This window comes from Panulirus ornatus, chromosome 6, assembly GCF_036320965.1.
Source record: "Panulirus ornatus isolate Po-2019 chromosome 6, ASM3632096v1, whole genome shotgun sequence".
In the NCBI taxonomy this organism is placed as follows: Eukaryota; Metazoa; Arthropoda; class Malacostraca; order Decapoda; family Palinuridae; genus Panulirus; species Panulirus ornatus.
Window position 1 is genome coordinate 18,029,334 of NC_092229.1, and position 22,034 is coordinate 18,051,367.

Here is a 22,034-nt window from a genome sequence, read left to right on the forward strand (position 1 = left end):
CTCAATGAACTGTTAAAATCAACAAACCATACAAGGTTAGGAATGGTATAAGTGGGCAGTAAAGACTGCTGTACAAGTAAGCATATGCTTCATTTTCTACACAGTTAATTCAGAGTATACTCAGGTGCTTTGCAACATATGGCAAAACACTTTCTGTAGTGGGCAATCCTTGCTCAAAATATGGTTCTCAAGGATTTCTATGTTTGCAAAAACATTCACTTTCAGCATTTATCCACAACACCGATATTGTGATCATATCTGGGTTACCAGGTAGCTCATCAGTTCTGATCTTAATAACTGTAATTTTTTACAGAAAATCTCTATAATTTTTTGACAACTTGCTATTTTCTCTGTTACTTAACCCCCTGCATACTGTTTTGGCTACTTGCATGCTCAACTCACTGTACTTAAGTCAAAATGATATTCAAGGGTAGGCTCTCAAGATGATGTTTAAAACCACTGGCCATTACAGATAACTGTTACCATTGCTTAAAATTATCCCTTCTTCAGCCTTTACCTGTATTTTTGTTGATGATATGAGGCTCTTGTTGCTCTGTTATCCTGTTAAGATGAAAAAATTGCTCCTCTTGCACTTCCTTACCCCTGAAATCCACGAAATTAACTAAGGGGCAGCTTAGACAACAACCAAATCCAAAAAATTCCTGGTGGTGTCAAAATGAAACAAATCTTCATTCAAGCCTTTCTATTCCAAGGTATTTGAGCACAGAGATTCCTGCTCTCAACCAACACTAAAATTACATTCATCGAACATCAGTCATCAAATTTTCCTTAAAAATTGCTCCTAAAATAGGATTCTCAACACTGGCCTAGTTGCTCACTATAAAAAAAAGAATAGTCTTACACAAAATATGTGTTAGTTACATTCCAGAACAAATTAGGTAACAAAACAATCTTAAGATCTCTTTCTTTTAAATTCTTACATTATAGATCACCTAAAGGCAAAGGATACCATGAATATAATCAACAATTTCATCTAGGCATATCATATTTTCTCTTGAAAAGTCACTATCTAAACCTCCCACACTGACAGTTCCTAAAGCTGTAAACCTCTTTCCTAAAGCTGTAAACCGCTTTCCTAAAGATGTAAACCTCTAACCTAAAGAGTGCTGGACTGTTTGAATGTGGAGTGAATTAGTGTTTTAGCACTGAGGTAAGGCCTGGCATGAGGAGCTGGGGTAACTGCTAGTTTGTAACATGCCATGTCTTCTGACTGGTTGACCATGCTTACAATGGCTTCTCAAGTAAGCAGGATGTATTAAAGAATTTCAGTTGGTTAATTGGGGAGTTAGTAGAACTGACAATGGCTCAGCCACTTTACTCAAGCAATCTATTTACCAAATAATGCTTTTTCAAATCTATAAGTGACACTTTAGCAACAGGAAGTTTAGGTACAGAAAAGAGAGTAAGGAAAACTAAATACTGTTTAAGTCTTATGTAAAACCTTGATAAAGAATATACTATGTCAAAACATACATTAAAAGGCTACTGAGATACAAGAAATCTGTGGCACAGTTATCATTCAAAGATAATGGAAGACCAGACCTGATACTCCCAGTGCCATGAAAACTTGGATGGCATAATGCCACTTCCCCTAGGGGTACAATCATGTTACAGCAAAATTCTGAAGGAGATGTCTTTAAAACTAGCTAGTTTTAATCATTCCTTAACTGAATATATTTGGCATCTGACTAGATGATAATAACACCAGTTTGCAAATTGTATTATTTGGAACTCTTTGTAATCTTTATAAAACTTATATGCCACAGGATACAACACATTTGTTTTTATTCTATCATGTCAGGTTTCATGGAAAAATTATCAAACATCTAACACATGCTTCATTTTCAGAAACAGACATGTTATGTCACATAACCAAAGTGACATGAATATGAAAATTTACACAATATTAATGAATATCTAATTCCCCCAGCATCTATGCTGAAAAGTGCACTAAAGCATCTTTGATTCATTCTTGAATTTGATATGCCTAGAATCTGTAAACATACACCAAATTCATTCAATACATTTGTGAATGCTATAGTACAACAAAGCAGAGACAACAAATAACCAAACAACTAAAAAATTAACCATACCTGGCAAAAAGGTTAGTGATCAGTACCTATCGCAAGCTCCACATTCTCTCCCAAATTTCCTGATGGAAAGCTTATTTCAATGGGCCAAGAGGTAAAATGCTAATGTCACAAGGAATTCCTAATGTATGGGGAAAACTTACAAATCATTTTTGTCATTTATTTCTATCAAAATATCTAAATCATTCTTGTCAATTATTTCTATCAATATATCTATCTGTATCTCTGAAACCTACTCCCTTCCGGAACTCTCTCAATGGGTAGCCATTGCAAAAGTCTCTCTATAACTGGTGAACTCCTGTGCTGTGCTGCTTCTCAGCCTTTAATGCCTTACAATTTACAAGCCACTGGCAGAGGGCAACTCTAGTGCAGTGTGTTCAGAGGCTCCAACCTAATATTCCTACTTACTACTTCTACCTAATGTTACTACCTAACTTTCCTGCCAAAAGTTGCAACGTACGATTATTTTTACATGACAAATGCATCTGGATACAACAAGAAAAACAAAGACATATCAAGTACCCAAACATTCCATCTGCCATGCATCGTGCACTGCATTCAAGCAAAATACTTGTAACAGAACCATTTTCTTGATTTTCAGGAATTTGATTCACAGGCAGCATCTTAACAACAAGAGTTTTCTTCAAATGGAGATTTAAAATACACTCTAGATGAATATCATTCACCCAAGATAATACATAATCTGCAGAATGTTTTGGCCTGAGACTTACAGAATGGAATCTGCTCATTCCAGAGACAATATTCAACTAGTATGATATATAAAAAAAAAGAGGTCAACTTTTCACAAAACAATAATTGCTGCTTTACTGCAAGAATATATCAGGTTTGGTAAACAAAATGACTGTTAAAGACTATCCATCTTGTGACTTGTGCCAATTTGCTGATTCTTCCATAAAATATTTCAGTGCTGTGTTACTACACAATGGAAAAAAGCTCCCTCCTTACGTTCATGACATTCAGTTCACTTGAAGGAGACATGAAAATCTTGTATTCCTCTCAAACAAGATAAACTATGGATGTCCCAGATGACTTTTCTGTGCTTAAGTTTATCAGTCTCCTTATGGGGCAACAGCCAGGGTTTATGAAATACCTATGTTTTCTATGCCTACGGGAAAGTAAGCCAAGGACAAGTATCATATGAAGAAAGACTGGCATCAGAGTTCATGCTGTGATCTGCAAACATTAGGGCTCATCCACTTGGGGACCACATGATACTGGTACCACAACTTCCCATAAAACTTGATTGAATAAACCTCTACTGATGGACTTGAAAATTGAAAAATAATACCAGGGATTTCAGGACTAATGTTAATGTTCCCACTCCTCAGTTACACCAAACTGCAGGAAAGGGTATTGATGGGTCCTCAAGCGAAACAATTTGAGGACAATCTAGTGAAAAAGATGCTTGGTTGTCTATGAAGGATGGTATTAACCATTTTCTTAGAGAAGTCTGATCAACTAGCAGCAATCAGCTTAAGACTTGTTCAGTGAGTATAATATCTTAAGTTGAAACATCAGTCTTAAATTACCCTTCTATGACTCCCATCTAAATTTCTTCAAAGAAAACTTACAAGCCATGAGCAAAGAGCAAGTAACAGATTCCACCACAAAATCTTGGAATTGGAGGGGAGGTATCAGGGAAGATGGAATGCTTAAATAATGGCAGACTACTGTCGAAGTCAAAAGAGAAATGATCCCAAATCAAACCACAGGAGGAATTCAATAAAAAAGTAAGTAGCTTCAACTTACCTTGCTTGTCAATGAATGGTAGTGAAAATACATTTGAAACATGTGAAAGTCTGTGATGTTTACAATAAATTGCACTTTATGTATCACATATGGATAATTCAAATTGTCTTCAAATATGAAGCCATGGACAAAAGTCCACATCAAGGCCGGGCCTTAATTGAAATACAGAGAGAATTATGAAACAGTAAAAGAATAGACAAGGGACAGTATTTACGAATTTTGGAGAAAGTGAGAATCTTGTCCTTTGAAATGTGCCACGTTATAGTTATTGGGAAAAACCTGAGAAGGCAGAGAGTCTCAAAGCTTTGATGTGTAGGGAAAGCAGGTATCAAAATGGCCTACCCTTAAGTTGCCAATGGCCACACACAAATCATGTGATGCAATTGCTTGCTGAGTAGTGTGTGGTCTAGCTAGTGGTGGAGAAACATAAGCAGCCAGCTCTCGGGAGCAGACCTCCAAAATAATACCTACAGAAGAGGGAAAGTAAACCAACATTACAGCATAGGCAAGAGAGTCAAGTTTGGAAGATAGCCTGGGACAGTTTATGAGGCGGACTGCTTTTGACTCAACTCTCAAGTTAGGATGCAGATCTAGAATCACCCCAAATGTGAGAGCAGTACTCCATACAAGGACAAATCAATCCCTTGTATGAACTAGCAAAGATGGATGTTCATTCACTGTACATGGATGGATATTCACACACACAAATGAACATGAATGAGCACACATGAATACCATTCCAGTGGTTGTTGGTATATCAGGGGTGAGTTTATAACTGCTAAGAGGGTGTGAATATCTGTTAGTTGATTATCTGTGCTCTCTTGCTGTGTCTACAATGGAGTGGACAAGTGATGTTATATCAAAACTGACTGATACCTATTGTGAAAACCTTGTGTTATGGAAAACTCAGGATACACCATAGAAGATCATAAAAATGGAAGAACAAAGACTGGAAATACCTTGCACTAGTGTTTAATGTTGATGTGGAAGACATAAAAAATAAATTATCTTTGTTGGCATCATGAAGAAGAGATTGGCAGAAACAGCTTAATAAAAAGTCAGGATCTGGTAGTGAAACAAAGTAACAGTCACAGTGGTTTACATGTAACAAAATGAGTTTCTTGGCTGAAATACAAATCTATGGACAATTCACATAGAAATATTTTTATTTATTCATTATACTTTATCGCTGTCTCCCATGTTAGTGAGGTAGCGCAAGGAAACAGATGAAAGAATGGCCCAACCCACCTACATACACATGTATATACATACACGCCCATACACATATACACACAGATTTCTTTCCTTTCTTTAATACTATTCGCCATTTCCTGCGTTAGCGAGACAGCATTAAGCACAGAGGACTGGACCTTTGAGGGAATATCCTCACCTGGCCCCCTTCTCTGTTCCTTCTTTTGGAAAAAAAAAAAAACTAGAGGTGAGGATTTCCAGCCCCCTGCTCCCTTCCCTTTTAGTCGCCTTCTACGACACGCAGGGAATACGTGGGAAGTATTCTTTCTCCCCCATCCCCAGGGATAATACACACAGATATACTTATGTAATCATAACTTCCACCTTCACTACTGTCATCATTTCTCAGAAAATAAATAAAAGCAAGCAATTTGCTTCCATGAGTGAGGTACTAAACAACAAGCAAATACCTGCTTACTATTGTTTCTTCACACCTACTACTGTTTGTTACCTAAGTCTAGATCATCCTTTAGGCTCAGTCATCAGTTCCTGATGCTGCCATGCTCATATATGAAATAGCAAAAATACATGACAAAGAATGCTACAAGTATACAAATCATCATATATTTCAATGCAAACACATCAGAAAAAATAAGATATTCAAGTAGTTTGTCTGAAAGTACATCTCTAATGTTTACATTTACATAACATCATGATCTCTCATTGATATCATGTCTATCATATTTTTGGCAATATATATAAATATATTGTACAAAATTATATGTTATTTCAGTTCAAACACATCTGAAAAAGAATCAGATATCTAACATTTTCTGGATACACTATATAGCAAAAATGGGTATGTTTGAAGGAATAGTGGTTCCAACAACGTTATATGGTTGAGAGGCATGGGCTATGGATAGAGTTGTGCGCAGGAGGGTGGATGTGCTGGAAATGAGATGTTTGAGGACAATATATGGTGTGAGGTGGTTTGATCGAGTAAGTAATGTAAGGGTAAGAGAGATGTGTGGAAATAAAAAGAGCGTGGTTGAGAGAGCAGAAGAGGATGTTTTGAAATGGTTTGGGCACAAGGAGAAAATGAGTGAGGAAAGATTGACCAAGAGGATATATGTGTCAGAGGTGGAGGGAATGAGGAGAAGTGGGAGACCAAATCGGAGGTGGAAAGATGGAGTGAAAAAGATTTTGAGTGATCGGGGCCTAAACATGAAGGAGGGTGAAAGGCGGGCAAGGAATAGAGTGAATTGGATCGATGTGGTATACCGGGGTTGACGTGCTGTCAGTGGATTGAATCAGGGCATGTGAAGCGTCTGGGGTAAACCATGGAAAGCTGTGTGGGGCCTGGATGTGGAAAGGGAGCTGTGGTTTCCGGCATTATTGCATGACAGCTGGAGACTGAGTGTGAACTAATGGGGCCTTTGTTATCTTTTCCTAGCACTACCTCGCACACATAAGGGGGGAGGGGGATGGTATTCCATGTGTGGCGAGGTGGCAATGGGAATGAATAAAGGCAGGCAGGGTGAATTGTGTGCATTGGTATATATGTATGTGTCTGTGTGTGTATATATATGTGTACATTGAGATGTATGGGTGTGTATGTTTGCGTGTGTGGACGTGTGTGTATATACATGTGTATGGAGGTGGGTTGGGCCATTTCTTTCTTATGTTTCCTTGTGCTACCTCGCAAATGCGGGAGACAGCGAAAAAAAAAAAAAAAAAAAAAAAAAAATATATATATATATATATATAAAAAAGGCCCAGTCCTCTGTTCTTAACGCTACCTCGCTAACGCGGGAAATGGCGAATAGTTTAAAAGAAAAGAAAAGAATATATATATATATATATATATATATATATATATATATATATATATATATATATATATATATATATATATATGTATACGTATGTAAGTTGGAGAGATGGCCAGAGAGCGTTATTGGATTGTGTGTTAATTGGCAGGCATGTGAAACAGAGACTTTTGGATGTTAATGTGCTGAGAGGTGCAACTGGAGGGATGTCTGATCATTATCTTGTGGAGGTGAAGGTAAAGATTTGTATGGGTTTTCAGAAAAGAAGAGAGAATGTTGGGGTGAAGAGAGTGGTGGAGTAAGTGAGCTTGGGAAGGAGACTTGTGTGAGGAAGTACCAGGAGAGACTGCCTACAGAATGGAAAAAGGTGAGAACAAAGGAGGTAAGGGGAGTGGGGGAGGAATGGGATGTATTTAGGGAAGCAGTGATGGCTTGCGCAAAAGATGCTTGTGGCATGAGAAGCGTGGGAGGTGGGTTGATTAGAAAGGGTAGTGAGTGGTGGGATGAAGAAGTATGATTATTAGTGAAAGTGAAGAGAGAGGCATTTGTACGATTTTTGCAGGGAAAAAATGCAAATGAGTGAGAGATGTATAAAAGAAAGAGACAGGAGGTCAAGAGAAAGGTGCAAGAGGTGAAAAAGAGGACAAATGAGAGTAGGGGTAAGAGAGTATCATTAAATTCTAGGGAGAATAAAAAGATGTTCTGGAAGGCGGTAAATAAAGTGCGTAAGACAAGGGAGCAAATGGGAACTTCAGTGAAGGGGGCTAATGGGGAGGTGATAACAAGTAGTGGTGACGTGAGAAGGAGATGGACTGAGTATTTTGAAGGTTTGTTGAATGTGTTTGATGATAGAGTGGCAGATATAGGGTGTTTTGGTCAAGGTGGTGTGCAAAGTGAGAGGGTTTGGGAAAATGATTTGGTAAACAGAGAACAGGTAGTAAGAGCTTTGTGGAAGATGAAAGCCGGCAAGGCAGCTGGTTTGGATGGTATTGCAGTAGAATTTATTAAAAAAGGGGATGATTGTATTGTTGACTGGTTGGTAAGTTTATTTAATGTATGTATGATTCATGGTGAGGTGCCTGAGGATTGGCTGAATGCTTGCATAGTGACATTGTACAAAGGCAAAGGGGATAAGAGTGAGTGCTCAAATAACAGAGGTATAAGTTTGTTGAGTATTCCTGGGAAATTATATGGGAGGGTATTGATTGAGAGGGTGAAGGCATGTACAGAGCATAAGATTGGGGAAGAGCAGTGTGGTTTCAGAAATGGTAGAGGATGTGTGGATCAGGTGTTTGCTTTGAAGAATGTATGTGAGAAATACTTAGAAAAGCAAATGGATTTGTATGTAGCATTTATGGATCTGGAAAAGGCATATGATAGAGTTGATAGAGATGCTCTGTGGAAGGTACTAAGAATATATGGTGTGGGAGGCAAGTTGTTAGAAACAGTGAAAAGTTTTTATCGAGGATGTAAGGCATGTGTACGTGTAGGAAGAGAGGAAAGTGATTGGTTCTCAGTGAATGTAGGTTTGCGGCAGGGGTGTGTGATGTCTCCATGGTTGTTTAATTTCTTTATGGATGGGGTTGTTAGGGAGGTGAATGCAAGAGTTTTGGAAAGAGGGGCAAGTATGAAGTCTGTTGTGGATGAGAGAGCTTGGGAAGTGAGTCAGTTGTTGTTCGCTGATGATACAGCGCTGGTGGCTGATTCATGTGAGAAACTGCAGAAGCTGGTGACTGAGTTTGGTAAAGTGTGTGAAAGAAGAAAGTTAAGAGTAAATGTGAATAAGAGCAAGGTTATTAGGTACAGTAGGGTTGAGGGTCAAGTCAATTGGGAGGTAAGTTTGAATGGAGAAAAACTGGAGGAAGTAAAGTGTTTTAGATATCTGGGAGTGGATCTGGCAGCGGATGGAACCATTGAAGTGGAAGTAAATCATAGGGTGGGGGAAGGGGCGAAAATCCTGAGAGCCTTGAAGAATGTGTGGAAGTCGAGAACATTATCTCTGAAAGCAAAAATGGGTATGTTTGAAGGAATAGTGGTTCCAACAATGTTGTATGGTTGCGAGGCATGGGCTATGGATAGAGTTGTGCGCAGGAGGGTGGATGTGCTGGAAATGAGATGTTTCAGGGCAATATGTGGTGTGAGGTGGTTTGATCGAGTAAGTAATGTAAGGGTAAGAGAGATGTGTGGAAATAAAAAGAGTGTGGTAGAGAGAGCACAAGAGGGTGTTTTGAAATGGTTTGGGCACATGGAGAGAATGAGTGAGGAAAGATTGACCAAGAGGATATATGTGTTGGAGGTGGAGGGAACGAGGAGAAGTGGGAGACCAAATTGGAGATGGAAAGATGGAGTGAAAAAGATTTTGAGTGATCGGGGCCTGAACATGCAGGAGGGTGAAAGACGGGCAAGGAATAGAGTGAAATGGATCGATGTGGTATACTGGGGTTGACATGCTGTCAATGGATTGAATCAGGGCATGTGAAGCGTCTGGGGTAAACCATGGAAAGTTCTGTGGGGCCTGGATGGGGAAAGGGAGCTGTGGTTTCGGTGCATTATTGCATGACAGCTGGAGACTGAGTGTGAGCGAATGGGGCCTTTGTTGTCTTTTCCTGACGCTGCCTCGCGCACATGAGGGGGGAGGGGGATGTTATTTTGTGTGTGGCGAGGTGGCGATGGGGGTGAGTAGCGACAGACAGTGTGAATTGTGTGCATGTGTGTATATGTGTGTGTCTGTGTGTGTATATATGTGTGTACATTGGGATGTGTGTGTGTGTATGTTTGCATGTATGGACGTGTGTGTGTGTGTGTGTGTGTGTGTGTGGATGTGTGTGGGGGTGGGTTGGGCCATTTCTTTCGTCTGTTTCCTTGTGCTACCTCGCAGGCATGGGAGACAGTGACAAAGCAAAAGAAATAAAATAAATAAATAAATTATATATATATTTTATCCTTGGGGACAGAGGAGAAAGAATACTTCCCATGTATTCCCTGCGTATTGTAGAAGGCGACTAAAAGGGAAGGGAGCGGGGGGCTGGAAATCATCCCCTCTCATTTTATTTTCTTTGAATTTCCAAAAGAAGGAACAGAGAAGAGGGCCAGGTGAGGATATTTCCTCAAAGGCCCAGTCCTCTGTTCTTAATGCTACCTCACTAATGAGGGAAATGGGTTGTTAGGGATGTGAATGCAAGAGTTTTGGAAAGAGGGGCAAGTATGCAGTCTGCTGTGGATGTGAGAGCTTGGGAAGTGAGTCAGTTGTTGTTCCCTGATGATACAGCGCTGGTGGCTGATTCATGTGAGAACCTGCAGAAGCTGGTGACTGAGTTTGGTAAATTGTGTGAAAGAAGAAAGTTGAGAGTAAATGTGAATAAGAGCAAGGTTATTAGGTACAGTAGGGTTGAGGGTCAAGTCAATTGGGAGGTAAGTTTGAATGGAGAAAAACTGGAGGAAGTGAAGTGTTTTAGATATCTGGGAGTGGATTTGGCAGCGGATGGAACAATGGAAGCGGAAGTGAATCATAGGGTGGGGGAGGGGGCGAAAATTCTGGGAGCTTTGAAGAATGTGTGGAAGTCGAGAACATTATCTCCGAAAGCAAAAATGGGTATGTTTGAAGGAATAGTGGTTCCAACAATGATATATGGTTGCGAAGTGTGGGCTACGAATAGAGTTGTGCATAGGAGGGTGGATGTGCTGGAAATGAGATGTTTGAGGAAAATATGTGGTGTGAGGTGGTTTGATTGAGTAAGTAATAATAGGGTAAGAGAGATGTGTGGTAATAAAAAGAGTGTGATGAGAGAGCAGAAGAGGGTGTTTTGAAATGGTTTGGACAAATGGAGAGAATGAGTGAGGAAAGATTGACCAAGAGGATATATGTGTCAGAGGTGGAGGGAACGAGGAGAAGTGGGAGACCAAATTGGAGGTGGAAAGATGGAGTGAAAAAAGATTTTGAGTGATCGGGGCCTGAACATGCAGGAGGGTGAAAGGCGTGCAAGGAATAGAGTGAATTGGAACGATGTGGTATACCGGGGTTGACATGCTGTCAATGGATTGAACCAGGGCATGTGAAGCGTCTGAGGTAAACCATGGAAAGTTCTGTGGGGCCTGGATGTGGAAAGGGAGCTGTGGTTTCAGTGCATTATTACATGACAGCTAGAGACTGAGTGTGAACGAATGGGGCCTTTGTTGTCTTTTCCTAGCGCTACCTTGCGCACATGAGGGGGGAGGGGGTTGTTATTCCATGTGTGGCAGGGTGGCGATGGGAATGAATAAGGGCAGACAGTATGAATTATGTACATGTGTATATATGTATATGTCTGTGTGTGTATATATATGTGTACATTGAGATGTATAGGTATGTATATTTGCATGTGTCGACATGTATGTATATACATGTGTATGTGGGTGGGTTGGGCCATTTTTTCGTCTGTTTCCTTGCGCTATCTCGCTAACGCGGGAGACGACGACATAGCAAAATAAATAAATATGTAAATAATATATATATATTTTTTTTTTTCTCTTTTTTTTCTTTTCATACTATTCGCCATTTCCCGCAATAGCGAGGTAGCGTTAAGAACAGAGGACTGGGCCTTTGAGGGAATACCCTCACCTGGCCCACTTCTCTGTTCCTTCTTTTGGAAAATTAAAAAATTATATATGTACAGAGCATCAGATTGGGGAAGAGCAGTGTGGTTTCAGAAGTGGTAGAGGATGTGTGGATCAGGTGTTTGCTTTGAAGAATGTATGTAAGAAATACTTAGAAAAGCAAATGGATTTGTATGTAGCATTTATGGATCTGGAGAAGGCATATGATAGAGTTGATAGAGATGCTCTTTGGAAGGTATTAAGAATATATGGTGTGGGAGGCAAGTTGTTAAAAGCAGTGAAAAGTTTTTATCAAGGATGTAAGGCATGTGTACGTGTAGGAAGAGAGGAAAGTGATTGGTTCTCAGTGAATGTAGGTTTGCGGCAGGGGTGTGTGATGTCTCCATGGTTGTTTAATTTGTTTATGGATGGGGTTGTTAGGGAGGTGAATGCAAGAGTTTTGGAAAGAGGGGCAAGTATGAAGTCTGTTGGAGATGAGAGAGCTTGGGAAGTGAGTCAGTTGTTGTTCGCTGATGATACAGCGCTGGTGGCTGATTCATGTGAGAAACTGCAGAAGCTGGTGACTGAGTTTGGTAAAGTGTGTGAAAGAAGAAAGTTAAGAGTAAATGTGAATAAGAACAAGGTTATTAGGTACAGTAGGGTTGAGGGTCAAGTCAATTGGGAGGTGAGTTTGAATGGAGAAAAGCTGGAGGAAGTGAAGTGTTTTAGATATCTTGGAGTGGATCTGGCTGCGGATGGAACCATGGAAGCGGAAGTGGATCATAGGGTGGGGGAGGGGGCGAAAATTCTGGGAGCCTTGAAGAATGTGTGGAAGTCGAGAACATTATCTCGGAAAGCAAAAATGGGTATGTTTGAAGGAATAGTGGTTCCAACAATGTTGTATGGTTGCGAGACGTGGGCTATGGATAGAGTTGTGCGCAGGAGGATGGATGTGCTGGAAATGAGATGTTTGAGGACAATATGTGGTGTGAGGTGGTTTGATCGAGTAAGTAATGTAAGGGTAAGAAAGATGTGTGGAAATAAAAAGAGCATGGTTGAGAGAGCAGAAGAGGGTGTTTTGAAATGGTTCGGGCACATGGAGAGAATGAGTGAGGAAAGATTGACCAAGAGAATATATGTGTCGGAGGTGGAGGGAACGAGGAGAAGAGGGAGACCAAATTTGAGGTGGAAAGATGGAGTGAAAAAGATTTTGTGTGATTGGGGCCTGAACATGCAGGAGGGTGAAAGGAGGGCAAGGAATAGAGTGAATTGGAGCGATGTGGTATACCGGGGTTGACGTGCTGTCAGTGGATTGAATCAAGGCATGTGAAGCGTCTGGGGTAAACCATGGAAGGCTGTGTAGGTATGTATATTTGCGTGTGTGGACGTATGTATATACATGTGTATGGGGGTGGGTTGGGCCATTTCTTTCGTCTGTTTCCTTGCGCTACCTCGCAAACGCGGGAGACAGCGACAAAGCAAAAAAAAAAATATATATATATATATATATATATATATATATATATATATATATATATATATATATATATATAAAGTGTCCAAACTTTGTCAACGTTGTTAGTCAAAAAACATAAATGAAATGAGCATAAATCATGGAAGATGTACTTAAAAGCTTCTTGACTCATTTTCCTGGTTTACCATTAATATTTTGATGTTCCTTCTTTCTCTAATAAAACTCTATTGGATAGTGAGAGAAGGAAACTACTGCACTATCAGTACTGTGTATTGACTCTAGTTTCACAAGCCCTACATAGATATATGCAGATCCTCCATAAATCTTCCATTTTCTGAAGAAACTTTCTGCAATGGACAATTCTTTCATGGAGTGCAAAAGTGGAAAATGCCTAATGGGTGAGAGCCTTACAGCCATCCAGTGGTGCAAATCACTGTTTTTCAGGCTGGAATATGGTGAACATCATCAACATTCTTTTGTATCTGCCCCGTCTTCATGAGAACATGGGGTCCAATTCACCTAACATTTTGTTTCACAAGCACATTGACACCACAAAATGTAGAATAAAACTAAACAAGAACAAGGTACTGAAAAAAAATCATGAAATGGAAAATTACCATCCAGTGAAGTGATGTGTATGAACAAATAAGTGTATAAAAGATGCAAAAAACAAATATAACTGACAGGCTTATGCACAAGGGTAGAAAGTTTCCCTCAAGGAATTAGGTAACCCTGCCCTTCAGCCTGGTTGTTAGGTTGGAGCTGACGACCCTAGTTTTACAAAACTGATTCCTGTCAATTGTTCATATTTGCACTTGATCCCCCTAATGTCAATGGGCATGGATTTAAAGAAAACAAACACGTGGAAATCTATATACTACATAACCAACTTTAAATACTTAACACAGATTATTGGTTGAAACAAAGTATATGTAAATGCAGAAAATGTTAATTATGCTACATCATCTTTAAAAACCTTACACAGTATAACATATCACAAAGTAAATTCAAAGGAAGATTAACAATGTAAGCAAGACTGAATCACCTACCTTCATGGAGCATGCAAGAGAGAGTGTGGTCACCTACCTTCACAGAATATGCAAGTGAGAGTGTGACAGCCAGTGGAAGACCCTCCGGCACTGCTACCACCAAAACAGTAACACCAATGATGAAGAACTTGACAAAATGGTTAGCATAAAATGGAGACCAAGGTTTGCCCTCCACAACAAATGTTTGTACGCAGAAACGGACTATCAGAATCACAACTGTCAGCACAGCAATGAATGAACCTGAAATTAAAGAATTATCATTCAATATCAAACATTTTCTAATGGAGTGTTTATTCATTTATTTATTCATAGTTACCCTAGGACCAATTTCAAAGAAAAATTCCTATGATGCTTTCTAAAGGCTTATACAGCCAATGGCTGCACAACTTTCAGCAGCAAGGAAATGTAGAATCTTTTGGGGTGAGAAGATTTCTGCTGTGAATGTACTTCCAGTGACAAATTCTTGTCAAAGGTGGCCTTTTACTTGCAGTGTAACCTCCTGCAGGTGAAGCCCAGTAACACCTAAAGTTTACATATAATTCACATACTTTACGAAATCTCCACCTTCAGTATTCATCCATTAAGTGCACCTGTAATATGGATGCAGATTTAACTGCAATCACCTAACAATAGAGCACCCAAAAATTATCCCTACTTTACTATAAAACAATAAATCAAGTAATGAAGTATGTTTGCTCAGTTTCCTCTAACTCTTCTGTTAAGGTCTATTGTTACTACTGCAATTTTCCATAAATATATACAAGTAAGTTTTCCATTTTCCAGATCTGTGATTGCTCTCCTTGATTCATTTTACTGTTTTTACTGTATCATATCTAATCTTTCGTCCTCTCATGACAATTTCCATGACATTATGAAATATTCTCAAACAAAACCCTGAACACCATCATCTCTCAAGAGTATTCGTCCATTCTAATCTGGCACACCATAATCAATCTATTTCATACCTGTTGCCAATTTCTACCACAGTGAGGTACCACCAGGAGCTGATGAACAACTAACTCACATGGTCACATCCATTCTCTAACTGGTATGTACCGAAACAAGTGCCCCCCTGTAAACAGTCCAGTGAGCATTCCGTGGTTCTTTCACTCCTGTTTCATATGACCTAGATGAGTCCACTGACAGTAGGTAACCATATGTATACCACAAATCCCTACTTCAATCTATCCTATTTATGCCTGTCACCCTCCTAAATGCTCAGACACCAATAACTCAAAGCCCTTGTCACTAAATCCTTCCATCTCTTCCTTCGTCTCCTGATCCCCCTTGCTCCTTCCTATTCTGACATACATATCCTTTTACTCAGAGTCTCTTCACTCATCATCACCAAATATCCATACCATTTCAGTACATCCTGCTCAGCCCTTTTCATCATGTTCCACTTACTACCAATACTCTTTCTCACTTTGTCAATACTTATGTAGTCAACTCACATAACACCCTATACTTCCTTAAGCATTTCAGTTCCATCTTCTTCAGTTCTTTTATATTCAGAGCCCAAGATTCACATCTATACAACACTGTAAGGACTATTAAACTTTCAGACATAACTATCTTTGCCTTAACCTCTTACACATACTCATCAGCACAGTTAGCACCCCCTCTCCCATCCTCTGACTCACTTTAGCCCCTATGATTATATCCACTACTATGTTTATTGCCATGTATCTAAAGCACTCCACTTTCTCCAGGTCATCCCAGTTCTGACTTACTCTCAAACATTCCTGTCCCATCTCCTTACTGCACCTCATTACCTTACTACTGCCCCATACACTCTCGATAGAGACTTCTCTGTTCCTAAAAGCTCATTTCCGACACCATATCTTTACATGACAATCCATGAGGCATTTCTATTAATCCTACCATATGCTTTCTCCTGGTCCATAAATGCCACATGCAAATCTTCAGTTTCTTTAAGTATAACTCACATAAACTCTTTAATGCAAATACCTGATCCACATATCCTGTACCACTCCTGAAACCACATTGTTTCACTCTAATCTCTTGCTCTATGCTTAGTCTTCACCCCCTTAATCATCACTCTCCCATACAACTTAACAGGTACATTCAACAAACTTATACCCATATACCTTTGAATACTCACCTTTGTCCTCCTTGCCTTTACATGGTGGGACTATACATACATTCTGCCAATCCTCAGGCACCTCAATATGACCCATACTTACACTGAAAGTCCTAACTAACAAACCCACAACACAATCACCCACTTTCACAGAAATTCAACTATAATACCATCCACTCCAGCTGCTTACATTTCATCTTATTCAAAGCTTTAAAAACCTCTTCTTTCTTCTTCAAACCACTTGCTAAGACTCTCTCACTTTGCCTACCTCCTAACCTAAACACCCTACATCTGTCAGCCTAACATCAAACACATTTAACAAACATTCAAAACACTTACTAAATCTCCTCCTTACTTCATCATTACCTTTTTCCAATTCCCCATTTGCCTCCTTCAATGATATTCATAATTATTCTTTTGTTTTCATCACAATGTTAACCTCCTTCCAAAACATCTTATTTTCCATGAAAGTTATTGATAATTGTTCACCATAACTCTCATTTGCCCTCTTTCTCAACCCCTGCAACTTCCTCTTGACCTCCTCCCACCTTTCCTTGTACATCTTCTGATCATTTACATCTCTTTACTTTAAGTAACATCTGTACATCTCTCTTTTCTCTTAACTTCACCTCATCATTCCACCACTCACTACACTTTCTTACCTGTCCACCTACCACTTTCTGAATGTTACGCACTTCTCTTGCACATGCTGACACTGATTCCCTAAATACTTCCCATTGCTCACTCACTCCCTGTCTTCATTTACTCTTGGTAATTCTATACTCAATCTCTGTTGGTATTTCTTCCCACATGTCTCTTTTTCATGCTTGCTTACTTTCACTACCCTTTCGTCACTCATACTGTTCCCTCATTTCTGAAAACCTCTACAAATCTTCATCCTTGCCTCCACAAAGGAATGATCAGACATCCTAGGTGTCCCTCTCAGCAAATTCACATCCGAAAGTTCCTCTTCTGCATGCTTATCAAATGTGTGTGTAATCTAATGAAGCATACTTACTAACTTTCCCACTCACAAACACATACTTGTGTGTCTCTTTTAGCAAACAACTCCACAAGCTGTACACCATTTCCATTCACCTTGCTGAATACCCCATACCCCCTAGTTATACCTTCAACAGCCACATTATTCACATTCGCATTTTAATCCTAAATCACTAATATCCAGTCTCCTGCAACAAAACTGCTGACACACTCACTTAGCTGCTCCCAAAACACTTGCCTCTCACCATTTTTCTTCTCATGATGGTACATAAGCACGAATAATCAACCCTCTTACAGTCCACATTCACTTTTATCAACACAAGTCTGGAGCTTGCTTCCCAACACTCTTTCACATATTCCCATAACTCCTACCTCAGCAGCATTGCTAACTATTACTTAGCTTTTGCCCTTTCACCAAACCCTGACTTTACCCATGGACATTCCCAGGCCATTCTTCACCTTTACCCATGAGCTTTATTTCATTCAGAGCCACAACATCCAGGTTCCTTTCCTCAAAAATACTACTTATCTCTCCTTCCTTCTTACCTTGGTTACATCCACACACATCCAGACACCTCAGCTCAAGCCTTCAAGGGGGATGAATACTCGTCACTTGGCTCCTTCTTCTGTTTTATCTTTTAGAAATCATAATACAAGAAGGGAGGGTTCCAGACTCCCAATTCCCACCCCTCTTAGTTGTCATGTATGACATGCAGGGAATACAGACGTTGGATTCTTTCTCCCCTGCTTTCAATATGACCTCTAAATCATTTCAGTAAACTCTCTCCAGTTCTCTCATGCATTCTGTTCTTACTACCATACAAAGTTCTCATCACTATTTTCTCATCTGTTCAACCCTTCCCACAAAACAAACTATTCTCAAACATTTCTAACACATCCACCTTCTCCCTAACTTTTATGACTAGTGCCCACACCTTGCAGCCATACATCATTATCAGAACTACTAACTCATCAAACATGTTCATCTTTGCTCTCAGAGAAAGGGGCCTATCTTTCCACAATCTAAAATTCTCATCCACCCTATAGCTTATTTCAGCTCCTTCAGTTCCTTATGCAGCTATATCCACTCAGTTATCCAAAACATTCTTCCTCCTCCACATTCTTTCTGCTGGAACTCACAATCCTAACAACCTGTCTCCCTCCACTGCTAAACTTGATAACCTTACTTTTATTCATATTACCTTTAAACTTTCTCCTTTCACACATTCTCCCAAACTTTGAAACCACCTCTGCAGTTTCTCACTCATCCTTGCCAACAGAACCGTGTCATCAACAAACAGGAAATGAATCATCACCCAGGCCCCTCCTCCACTGCCAGACTGCAGATCTACCCCTCTCTCCAAGACCATGTCATTCATTTCTCTTGCCATCCCATCTAAAAACAATTTAAACAAACACAGTAATATCATACATCCTTGCTGAAGACCCTCTCATCTTCCTCTCTCCCTAATTGCACGTATGCTCAACTTTACTGATAAAAACTTTTCAGTGCTTCTATAGAATTAGCTTTCTTCCCATGTCAATCTACCTATCTATATCTCTGACACCTGTTCCAATAGGAAGTCCCTAAAAGGGGTGGCCAAGGTAATAGAGTCTCTATAACCAAATGTCATACATTCAAAACACCTTCACACAAAGCATCTCTATCAACCTTATCATATACTTTCTCCAAACCATAAATGCCAAATACAAATCCATCTGTTCCTCAAAGTATATTCCACACTTCTCCAGAGAAAACACTTAATCCACATATCCTCTAGCACTCCTGAGGCCATATTTTTTCCTCTTCAATCTGATGGTCTGTGCATGCCATTACCTCTTCAATCATGATAATTCCTTGTTACCCACTTTGGCAACATAGCACCATAAACAGTAAAATGAGCCTTTATGGATAAATCATTCCTTTGCTCCTTTCTTGATTCCTCCTCAAGAAAATAAAGATTCAGAAGGATAGTATTATTTCCAGCCCCTGCTCCAACCCCTCTTAGTTGTAGTTTACAACACGCAAGAGATACCTTAGAAATATTTCTTTTAACTCAATCACAATCAGTTAAAACAGCATTCCCGATCTGCTATGCTGAGCTATTTTTCAGTGACAAATTTTGTTCAGATTTGTTGGCCATTTCCCATGTTAACACCTAAAAGAGATGAAAATATGGCCCTATTCACTCACTTCCACTATATAGCTTTCATGTATAATGCACCAAAATCACAGCCCCATATCCACAACCAAGCCAAATAACCTTTTCCCAAGCTTTCCCTAGTTGTTTCATATCCTCTGGTTGAGTCTAGTCAGTGCACATTGTCCCCTGTATTCTGTGCATCCATCCCCATCTTGATCTTTAGCTCTTTTATGATGAGTTAACTTGTTACCATTATGACCTTCCAGTTCTGTAATATCTATCATATCTCAACTCTGCATTCTCAGCTGAATGCTTCCGTCATTCAATAAACTGTCCTTTTCCTTTCTTTCTTTCTTTCTCTTTCTTTTTACATCACTCCAATTCATTTCACCCCAGACACAAGTTACATCCTCCTGCATGTTCAGCACCAAGCACTCAAAACTTTTTCCACCCTATCCTTAAATCTCCACTTTGGTCTCCCCTTTCTCCTTGACATTCACTTCTGATACATATACCTCTGTCAACATCTCCTCACTTATTCTCTTCATACATACAAACCATTTCAATAAGCCCCTTATAGTTTTCTCAAAAAAAAAAAAAAAAAAAAATTTCTTATTACCACAATTTTTTTCGTGTTTCATTGCGCTACCTCGCTAACGCGGGAGACAGCAACAAAGCAAAATAATACATATATACAACAAATCTCTCTTACATTATCATTTCTTATTCAATCAACCCTTTTCACACTACATGCTGTCTTCAAACATGATATTTCCAACACATTCACCCTCTCCTGCAATTTCTCATTTCGTGCCCTGACCACCCACTCATACAACACCAACAGCACTACCATAACTTCAAGCATACCAATCTTTGCTCTCATCGACAATGACCTTTCCACATAATCCTCAATGCACCCAGGGCCTTAGCTCCCTCATCCACCCTATGCTCACTTCAGCTTCTATGGTTCCATTTACTACCATGTCCACCCACAGGTATCTATAACAGCCTAGGTTTTTCAGGTTCTCTCTATTCAAAATTTACACTCTAATTAACCATATCTTTTCACTACTAAACCTGATAACTTTGTTCTTATTCACATTTACTCTAAATTTTCTCCTTTCACACACACTCCCAAATTCTGACACCAAGATTCTGCAGTTTCTCACAAGAAGCAAACAAAGAACTTAAGCACCCCTTAGGCCACCTATCCCAAAAAAATGCATGCCTAATCCTCTCTCCAAGACCCTTATATTCATCTCCCTCACAACCCCAACCATAAACAAGTCAAACAACCATTACGACATCACACAACTCTGCCTCAGATACACTTTCACCTGCAACCAATCACCCTCCTTTATTCATACTTGCACAAGTGCCTTACTCTCTTGATAAAACATCTTTTCTGCTTGGAGCAGCTATCCTCTCACTCCACATATTTGCAAAATCTCCTAAAGAGTATCTCTATCAACCTTATCATACACTTTCTCCAAATCCATAATTGCCATATACTGAGCCTTTCTGTTTCTTTAAGCATTTCTTGCACACATTTTTGAAGCAAACACCTAACACACACAGCATCCATCAAAGATAAAGCTACACTGCTCCTCATCAATCTGAACCTTTGTGCATGCCACCACCCTCTCAATCACCATACTCCCAGGTCCAGCCAAAAAAAACTGTAACATGAACATTTACTTATTTCACCCTTGCCTTCATGCAATGGCACTATAAAGGCATTCCATCAATCCTCAGGGATCTTACCATGAGCTCTCACATTCACTGATAATCCTAACTAAATGAAAAATGATTCAATACAATGATCACCTTTCTTAAGAAATTCAACCACAATCCCATCCACTCCAAAAGCTTTCCCAAACTTCATCTTCTGCAAGACTATCACCTTCTCTACTGTTTCAACCAAACCGCTAATCATGACTTTATCATTTCACATACCTCCATGTCCAAAGCATGGGATCCTCCATTTACCACCCTATTCTCTTCATCTCATTTCTGCCTGTTACCACTTCCCCAATGGCCCCATTCACTTATGTTCCCATTTATTATCTTGTATTTCTAACAACATTAATCTCCTTCCAAAAATGTTCTTATTCTCCCTGAAGTTTCCTGATACTCACTCACCCTAACTCTCATTTACCTCTTTTTCAGCCCCTGCACATTCATCTAGACCTCCTGCCACTTCCTCTAGTACATATGGTCTTTGCACTCTCTCCCTACAAAATACATGCACCCCTCTTTTCTCTTTCACTTGCAACTTAATTTCCTAATCCCACCAAACAGAACCCTTTCCCATCTGTCAATCTACCATATGCCAAACAATTCTCTAACACATGTAAACAGTATTTCCCTAAATACCTCCAATGCCTCATCCACTCCACTAGCTTCAATTCCTCTAACCCTTTGCATTTTGAGACCCAATCACTCCTTGCGTTTCTTCACATAACCCTCTTTTGCAAACTAATTTAATCTCAGCTCCCTCTTCCTATACATACCATTTCCTCTTTTCCTGTAGTTTCTACAATCTTCACCCCTCACTATCTATCTATCTATATCTCTGACGCCTGTTCAAACTGGAACTCCCTCAAGGGGGTGGTCACAACAATATAGTCTCCATAATTAGTGAACTCTAGTGTCACTTTTAGTTTTTAGTGCCTCATCCTTAACAGGCCACTGACAGAGGACAACTCTAGCACAATGTTTGCAGAGGCTCCTACTGAAAGTTCCTAATGACTACTTCTATCTCATGCCCCTACCTACTTTTTCCATC

At 39.6% G+C, this 22,034-nt stretch overlaps 1 protein-coding gene across 17 annotated transcripts in view; it reads right to left on the reverse strand.

Annotated features, from left to right (window-relative positions):
* PMCA (plasma membrane calcium-transporting ATPase 3) overlaps positions 1–22,034 on the reverse strand; it is a 1,595,457-nt gene that overhangs the window by 497,631 nt on the left and 1,075,792 nt on the right. For all 17 annotated transcript variants that reach the window (XM_071662674.1, XM_071662681.1, XM_071662678.1 and 14 more), the window contains one exon: positions 14,034–14,236. In XM_071662674.1, the coding sequence (XP_071518775.1) occupies positions 14,034–14,236 (203 nt within the window). The remainder of the gene's footprint in view (positions 1–14,033; positions 14,237–22,034) is intronic.